Below are 9,491 nucleotides of genomic sequence, written 5' to 3'. Positions count from 1 at the left end.
ATATTTAATAAAACGAGCTCAAAGCTAAGTTAAAAGTGTTGAATTTATAATTGAAATTGATTTATATTAAATGACTTAAAAAATATAATATTAAAATTAAATATCACTTATTTTTATTTATTTATTATCAATTAATTAACTAAATAATTATATAAAAATATTATATATATATATATAAATATAAAATAATTTAAGTTATATATTTTTAATATAAAATACTTTTAAATAAAAAATAAAACTATTACAAACGTAAAAAGAATAAAAAGATAATAAGACTAATATATATATATATATATATAAGATTTTAATGGTAGTAAGTAAGATGCTTTTTTTTAATATAAAAAATAAAAATGTAATAAACATATTAATAATATATTTTAAAAATTAAATATTTAAAAAAAAAACACTTTTAAAAGTTATAAACTCATTATTTATTTGAACAAATCAATAAGATATAAGTTCCGAAATAAGTTAAAAGTTGTTAAACACTATTTTCAGTTTTTGAGCTTGTCTATTCCACCATTAACCCACGCCCCGGATCATCACTCAACCATCACGATATCACTGTTTCACCACCTTGGATTTAAACTTAAAAGTAGTACACCTGGTTCAATTTAAAAATATTTATTTAGTCTTACGTGTAAAGTAAACAAAGTTCAATAACTTCATTATTCATCCTTATTATATAATTTTAAAAAAATCTTAACTGGAATATTCCTACAGGTATTATAGAACAATCCTTCGAACACTAATAGTGATTAAAAAATCTTCTCAATAGTTGCGTTCTTCTAGTGTTTTAATTTCGATCTCTTTAAGAATGAGGTTTGTTTATCATTATTCCACTCAACTCGTGCTGGTTATTATCTAAAAATACTCTCTAGAAATAAATAAATAAAAAACCATTGATTTCATTATAGCTTATATTATTTCATAACACTAGACCACCAAAAGCAATATTAAAAAAATGTGCAACAAATGAAGGAGCGAAAGTTACATTTACAAGAATGGAAGCCTAGGTTAAAGAATAGCTTCTCAATTAGTATGGAAGCCTCTATAATTATATCATTTAGAAACTAAAATAATTCATATTATTTTGTTGGGGTGAGCCTAAGTATCCCAACAAACTAAAAAGACACTGAATGTACAGTCGATCTCACCCTCGCTGGATAATAAGCCAGCAGAAGACATAAATGCCCCTTCAAAAAATTAATTTTAAAAAGTTACCCCAAATAATTAAATAAAAGTTATAATAAGAAAAGAATGAATATAACGGTCGAATTAACTTCTGCACGTCTTTAGCTTCTTAACTGCTTGGTCAGACTTCCCGGAGCTAGCAACTCTAGAGCGCATCATCTTTTGATTGTTTGAAGGAACTTCATCATCCTAGGGGAACATGATTGACAAATTAGATACTGTTACACGGTTCTACAATGTGAAAATTTAATGTAATGATAGAATCTAGTTATGTTCATAAGAAAGATGAGGCAAACTGGACAATCAGTGTCAAATATACCTTAGCACCACACATTGACATTGGTACAGTTGGTCTGATGTTTGCTTGCTTACCAAGTTCAATTTGCACCGAGATGCTAGCCTGTGACAAATCCACCCCTGAACTTTGCAGTGCATGTGTAAGCGTATGCAACAACCTGTCCAAGTATAATAAGGCTTACTTAAATATATTACAACCAAAATGCTACAAGGAATCAATGTTGCTATCCTAAATTTAGCAAAAGCATTCAGAGAAAAGACGTTAGCTAGTTCACTAAGATCACAGAAGAAAAGTACTAACAAGAAGAAATTTAAAATTTTACAATCTTGATTCTAAAGTTGTTCAAATATTGATTAGGTCCATCCAAATTTGTGCAAATATTTGGACTAATATCTAACGATAGTGTAACTGTCTGAATGAAACAGAGGAGCCCTACAAACCATCTTAAACGACAATTGATGGGAGTTTTTAAGCTGCAGACTGAACTTATAGACTTCTTCCCCAATTATCCAGCTTCATGAATTGCAAATCTAATCAGGGAAAGAAAGTGAATTAAGTCCAAATTTAGATTGCATAACACAATCCAATGACTTTGCGGCAAATCATTTCTTAACCCTCATGCCAACGACAAGACAAGTACGATGTGACATTAGTCGGTGATTAAAGAACTTGTCTCCATAATCACCTGCCACATCTCTATTCTCTATCCATCAATGCTCTCAAGGGGATGAATTCATATTTTTTTATGTCCAACAATAGTTCAAAATGGTCTAAAAGAAACTATGCACAAATCAAATGAATATAATAAAAATCCTCACCCTTTTGAGTACACGCTTGATATACTAATGGCACCACCTTCAACGGCGAGCTCTTTCTCTTTCAGCTTTTCATTGGTAGCAGCCATCGTCTGACATTCCACTGAAGGATGATATTTGGTGTTCTCTGCATCAGATGCCGATCTATGTGCCAGCTGAGACACTATTCCAACTGGACCACCGATTTGGGTGGGAGTGAAGAAATTTAGCTGTGAAGAAATAGGAATTGGAAAAGCCTTGTTCATTGTTCCAGCCTGATGATCCATTGTCTTGGAGGTAGTGGCTGTGTTAAAGCCAGATTCTAAATTCTGGGTACCCCTAGGTATTGTTTGGGTGATGGTGATATTTTTCTCGTCAACTTTTGAAGCAAATAGCAGTGTTGGAGATGGACATGACCCGCTATCTGTCCCACGAGGTTGAAAACTTTCAGCTGCTGGCTTGTCATTATTTCTCTGCTTTGAATAAAAAAAAAAAGTGCAAAATAAGTGTTTGGATACGAGAGTTCACAATCATTATAGTCACTTCTAAATTCAAATCCATTGCATCAGGATATATGATACTAATGAATGAATCCACTTGAATAACAGACACACATCTGCCTTCTTGAGTCTATTCCAACAAGGAAATGCGAATTAAGTGGTAGGGAATAGTAAATCTCTTAAGGAAGATATTATTTTTCTTTAAATTCTACACAGCTTATGATAGGCATGTATGGTATTTACCCATGCCATCAATTTTTCTGGCTCGTTACTCCACCCTTGTAATGAACCTTCATACTTATGCACCTTCTCTTGTAAAAAATGAATGTACTCAATGACCTACAAATAGTTCAGATTAAGCATTAATAAGCAATAACACAAACTTATAAAATAAAAATTAAGTCATCTCATATGAATGCACCTCTAACAAAAAAGATGCCTTGTCTCTCTTTTGGTCGCTGTGTGGAATAAGCTCTCGTAGAGTTTGGAATCTGCATGATTAATTCGAATTTTCTGTCAGATGACAGTAAGCTTTTATAACAACTAAAAATAAAGAAACAAATTTTCGTTACAAGTTAAGCACTAGGACCCAACAGTTACTCCCAATTGTAAGGAACATTTCTTTTGAATTATTCAAAGTTTATATTCAGTTCATAACTAAAAAAGTGAAAGTTCCATTTACGCCTGCATTTAAACTTGCAAGAGCCTCTTCTATCATCCACAAAAACTATCAGCTTGGAAGAAGGTAATACATGCCTGTCGTTAATTTTGCTTCTTCTCCGCTGTTCTGTTGCAGAATGTTTTGATCTTGGTGTGTTGGGCTTTTGATCAGTACTTTTCCCATCCACTTTCACCCTCAGTTCGGCTGTAAATAATCACTTTCGTTAACCTCGTAAGAAAATTTCAAACAAGTGACCTCGAGGGCAATGTAAGTAAATAAGAATTAAAAAAGTTTTGGCAAGATTTCCTCCTTACTCCTTTTCTTTATATTAAAATTAACATACAAGAACAATGGTGAAGAACAGGAAGAATAATTGTTAGAGAACAAAAAAATATAGTTGCTACACAGTTTCACCAGAATGCATCACAAATTTATAACTTTTAGTATAACTTTTAATCTTTTATAAAAATAGTGTAACTAGGACTTACCTTTAACTTTTACAAGTCTTACGTATAATTAACGACTCTCCATATATATATATATATACAGCATTTCTCAACAAAGAAATTTTAAAACTTACCTCTTTGTGTGTTCGACGGTTCTTTCTTAAGAAAAAATGTTTCTTCGTTTTCTAGCACTTCATCCTGCGCACTATCCTTTGCAGATTTCATCATTTCAATAAAACTCTGGTTCTTCTGCCCATTTGTCCTGTGGAACCAATTCCAGAATCCAGCATATACATCATGTAAATACCCCGACTAAAAGCAACTCTTTCAGATGAATACAATAAGAAGAAAAAAAAAAGGCGTATAAACATCCAACAAGAGGCAGAGAGACAAAGTGACTAACTGAGATGAAGAACGAGAGCTAAAGCTACTGTGACGATTGTTGGGAAACGACTGTGATGTTCGTTCCGTTAGTGTCCACTGCCCTAGCTTCGCCGAAGACTCTGTCCCTGAATAAAGCGCGGCCAAAAACTATTACTGTTGCAGATACCATGCAATTGATATACTCATTATCATGGTTATTACTACTACTTTTTAATGCTGAATGCTGACAAACATTAAATTTGGCTAATTTGTCCAGCACACTGCCACGGTCTATCTATTATGTATAAATAATGTGGGATGAGTAAAGTAATCAGACGACATATTGTAAATAGATGATTTCTCCATCTAATTGTTTCAGAAAGAGAAAAAATTTCTGTCAAACAATTTACGCTTGAATATCAGTGTAATATCCATTAATTTATAAAACTATTGAGATGATTTGCCCCACGTAGACACAGAAGGTAGAATCTCACAATAGTAACAATTAAAATTGATAAGAACATTAATTGGATACGGTCAAATAATTTCTTCGGTGAGGAACTCTATATATTGTGGAATCTGTTCTGTCTAATAATAATAATTTTTAACACTTTTATCTCTTTCTTTCAATCACATTATATATATATATTAATCTTTCTATATCTTTTTGCATGTATACACTCAAAGAGCTTAATACACACTATTTTCCTTTCCAGAATAATGGGACGAGTATACAAAATCAACAAAGCGGTACTTTCATTACTCCTCGAGATGCTTGGATGAAATTATTAAAAATATTACAAGTCAAGTTTTCAATGGTTCATTTAAATCAATTTTTTAATAGTGCAATTGATAATGCATACATTTTCTTTATTAACATTATCACTGCATAAATACTATTTAAACAAGTAATTATTTTCCAACACTGAAATTATAAACACATGGGTAAGATAATTATTCTAAACCTATTATATTCTTTCAGTAAAAACAACACAACGAACATGTCATTGAATTAAAATAATAATATTGTACAATAAATTATAAATTCTATTTCAATCTTGAGGAATGGAGAAACAAAATTGATTGTTTAATCCTTGTGATGGTTTAGGTTTAGATTTAGATTCATGCATGCGTAAACAAGAGTTATTAAAAAAAAACTCTCAAGAAAATGCAATAAATCGGTGGCGTTAAACATTTAGGTGTGTTTGGATAATTAAATATTTATTTAATGGCTTTGTATTACATGAAATTTTATATTATAAATTTTGTCATAAAATTTATTTAAGATAAAAAAGAAAACGTTCTTTTAATAAGTTTAATTAAAATAATTTCTTTAAATAAATAAAAAAAAAGCTCATAAGTCGTATATTATTTATACAAGTTGAAATGGACTCCGAGAAGCTCTTTCAAATACTCGGTGATGCAAGACACATGAAAAAGAGAAATTTTATGGTTTACCTCCCAAAGTGGGTTTCTCGCCCACGTTATTTTCCTTTCCTGTCTTTCCCCTCTTTACCGATGACTCTTCCCACAAAGTGAAACCACTTGAAGTATATGAACTGCAGTTGGAGTTGTCATCATTCCTATCCGTACTGGTAGTTGCTTGACGCACAGTGTAAAGGGCTGCCTCTGGCTTTGGAACCCTTTGATTATTATTGTTAAAACATGAAATGTGGCTAATACTGTATGTCCCAATTCCTCCGGGTAAGAGGTGCTCAACTGAAGGTGGTGGTGCTGAAGATGGTGGCTTTTGCGCCACTGATGATATTTCATCTGTGGCTTCTTCCTTAGCACTGGCTTTTGTTTCTTGCCGTTCTAGTGGCTGCAAGAAATCATGAGTCTTGAGGTAACTTCCTGTTCACACGTGAAGAAGGCAATAAGATACTGTTCACTGTTCAGGTCAAGGGAAGAAAAAACTGACTCATTCATTCAACCCAATTTAATATTGAAAACAAATCACACAAAAAGTATAAGAGTCAAAAACAGCTTCGCTAGCTTGGAGACGGATTTGAGAAAAGCTGACCCATCGTTTTCATTTCTAGTTAGCTATAGTGCATGAAGCACAAGACTCGTGAGCATGCGCCTAATAAGTGGACACAAAATGACAGTAACTAAGGTGTTAGCGTTCAGGTAATCAGTAATATTCCAGAACATTAAATATGAAATAATATTATTGCATCACCTGTAATTTAATTCACTACAGTATATTGATTCATTTTAAAATTTGTTCATAATTTCATTTTTAGGGCGATAAAAACTTATCAACACAAGATGATAAATTTCTGTGAAAATAAAGCTCAAGTTAAGTTTATAGTAAAACATTATGTTAAAGAATACTATACTCCTATATCCTTGTTTAGATGTACTCAATTTATATATAAAAAATTAATTTAAATTAAAACAATTAGCAATATTACAAATTTGTGATTTTATTAATTTTGAAAAACTAATAACTTAACTTAATATTTCACTAAAACCTCTCAATTGGATACATTCAAAGGTACTCAAGGGATGACTTAAGATAATTTTTTAGAGAAAAAAAGTTGTTTTCATTTTTTTAAAAGGCTCGCAAACAAGAGAAGCTTAACGATATACTTTTGAAAAATAGTGGTAGATATTTTTGGAGTGTCTACACTTGAAAATAAATAAATAAATAAATAATATGATAAAAAGAAAAAAATAATTAAATAATTTGAATGTCCAAAATCAAAGTTATTTACTTTTTCTTACCCTCGTTTTTATCCGCCCAAATTTCTCGTCGTACCCCAACACCGAGCAGACCACATTATACTGTATATATATATAGTACGTAACTGTCGTAACGAAGATTTTACCTGTTGTGAACTAAAAGTATTCTTAACCATATTATTAGTTTATGTGCCTAGGTTTTAACTTTTAAGAGAGGGAGAGAGAAAACTACAATGGGACAGGGACGAGAGAAAGCAAAGCCTAAAGTCCCAGAGACAGTGTTCAAGCCCGCCACCGGGATATTCCAAAACCGTTTATCAGCCAAAGAGACAAACCTTTTTTCGCTTTGACAAAAAAGAGAGTGAAGTAAATATATAGCGCATAACGAAAGAACAGTTTTATCCAAGTCTTTCATTTTCGTTTTCATTCGATCCCTGACGGCATTTGTGAGCTAAGGAGAGTAATTTCACGAACGAAGAGAAACAAAAAAGCAGATAACTACGCCCACACGGGAAAGCTATTCCTTCCCCGTCAAGACCTGATGCGAAACGTCAAATCATATGCAAGTCCAATTCCAAATTGGGGCCCCTACCATCCTCATGTCCCACCCACCCCTTTATCAGACGGTGTTAAATACGCTGTGATTGACACTTTTCCATTCGATGGGAAAGCCCTCAGAAGACAGATATGAATAAAAACGCCACAGAAAATTTGTTAAGTAATAAATACGCAGTCCATGAGATTCATGGCCCAGATGCTTTGATTAAATATCGGTCACGTGCACGAACAACCACGATGTATAACTACTTTCACAATTGAATTATTTGCGAAATTGACCGTGATGTGGAATTTATACGATATTTACACCACGATCCCACGTCAGATAAAACATGGAAAAACAGAGGAAAGAAAAATAACAAAATTAAAATTTTTTAAAAAAACACAGTAAATCGTTTTGCATAATTACCAAAAATTAAAAAGCGGGATACCTTGAGAAGATGGCCTTGGATCTTGTTGGGCAGTTGAATTACTGTAGAGTGACAGAAAGTCATGCGTCGGTTTCCTTCCTGCTCGTGTTCCCGGAAAAATCAGATAATCTCATACCAACAAAATCAAAGAAATTATTATTATCATTATTTTTTTATTTTTGAAAAAAGGATCAGTTGCGATCAGGAACTACCTTCTGTTCCAAATGGACGCGCCTGAGGAAGCTCCATTAAAACCTGAATATTATGCTTTTCCGTCTTTCTGTTTTCGTTTTTCTTCCCGGAAATTCAACGGAATTTTGAATTTCGGTCCTCCCGAAGATAAAATCTCATATAATTCAATTCCGTTACCGCGTTGCACGACTGAATTCTTTTTGAATTCAAAAGCCAACGCAGGGATTCAGAACTCAGTATCTCGCCGATTGAAAATTATCAGATCCTTCTAGATTACGTTCCCGGCCGGCTGAAGATCGGAGACGCATTCGTTCAATTTCGTCTACGAATAACTATTTACCAAAGCAACTGAAACAAATAATCGTAGTAAATTTTCTACGATTTGTCGTGTATATATTCATATATCAAATGAAAATTTCACGATTTATTTCCACGAAAGTAATTGAACAAAACAGTTCGGCTCCAGAATCATCAAAATACAGAGCGTCCAGTTAGAGATTTCCCAGAATCTGAAATCAAATATTACAGAGAATCACAATTCAATTCAACATCCAAAATTTAATTTGATTTCTGTTCTAATTATCAAAAAGAAGAAAACATGCAAAACTACAATCCAACTCGAAAAATCAGCAACATCGTCAATACAATTACAAATAGAGAGGAGAAAACGTAAAGATCCAAACGATTAAGAAACATGAAATTACAATAATTACCAGAATGATAGCTGTGGAGTGGAAGAAGGACAGTGAGAAGAGAAGTAGCGTGTGAGTAAGTTGAAGCAAAGCAAGAATTGGAACAGTAACAAGAAAGTGGAGTGGACAGCAAAATCGAAGTGCAGAAGAATCTGAGAGAGGTTTGACACCAAAGATATCTCTCTTTGCTCTTCTGTGTGTGTCTGGCCTTTTTTAACTACTTTCTCTGTGGATTCCTTCGTAGCTCTGAAAACGAGCACTACGGCGAAAGATGGGGTTTCGGGTCGGACCCTGCCCTTTCTCTTTCTATTTTGTCTGTTGAGTTCAGAATTGATAATTCAGATCAAAGATGTTTTTATATAGTTTTCTTCCCTTCTCTTTTTTCCGTTTTCGCCATCCATTTTCATCTCCTTTTTCTCCGTCAAATCCGTTTACAAACGTCGTTGCGGCGGGTAACGACGTTTAATCCCTGACAAACGGTTTATTCTGTGCCAGACGTCGCCGTTTACTTCAATATACGGTTATATGGGCCGGGAGACGTGACGTACTACAGAAAACTTTTTTCTTAAAAAAATATACATAGTATTATTTAATTGTGTCCTGTCAGTAAAAAAAAAAAAAGTAATAGTGATCCAGTTTTTCTTGAGCTCACAAGATATTTGACAGTACAAAGCGGCATATCTATATGTCAATAA

The 9,491-nt window shown here is 33.0% G+C and overlaps 1 protein-coding gene across 5 annotated transcripts; it reads right to left on the bottom strand.

Annotated features, from left to right (window-relative positions):
• Positions 1–895: 895 nt before the first annotated feature.
• Positions 896–9,128, bottom strand: LOC113845811 (transcription factor BIM1). Of its 5 annotated transcripts, none has more exons than XM_027473407.1 (12): positions 8,818–9,128; positions 8,125–8,613; positions 7,934–8,011; positions 5,715–6,110; positions 4,297–4,402; positions 4,028–4,155; positions 3,543–3,651; positions 3,208–3,277; positions 3,030–3,125; positions 2,311–2,759; positions 1,514–1,649; positions 896–1,383 (listed from the first exon to the last, which is right to left on the bottom strand). In XM_027473407.1, the coding sequence occupies exons 2-12, from the start codon at positions 8,159–8,161 to the stop codon at positions 1,279–1,281; spliced, it is 1,710 nt and encodes a 569-aa protein (XP_027329208.1). In that variant the 5' UTR covers positions 8,162–8,613; positions 8,818–9,128; the 3' UTR covers positions 896–1,278. The 5 variants fall into 5 exon arrangements, with proteins under 5 accessions (XP_027329208.1, XP_027329206.1, XP_027329209.1 ...); XM_027473405.1 differs by having other exon boundaries at positions 961–1,383; positions 2,311–2,762; positions 8,818–9,111; XM_027473408.1 differs by having other exon boundaries at positions 961–1,383; positions 2,311–2,762; positions 3,543–3,648; positions 8,818–9,111.
• Positions 9,129–9,491: the final 363 nt, after the last annotated feature.

This window comes from Abrus precatorius, unplaced genomic scaffold (assembly GCF_003935025.1).
Source record: "Abrus precatorius isolate BTA unplaced genomic scaffold, Abrus_2018 Scaffold8, whole genome shotgun sequence".
In the NCBI taxonomy this organism is placed as follows: Eukaryota; Viridiplantae; Streptophyta; class Magnoliopsida; order Fabales; family Fabaceae; genus Abrus; species Abrus precatorius.
The sequence above is the reverse complement of the archived record's forward strand: the minus strand, read 5'-3'. Positions and strand labels throughout refer to the sequence as shown.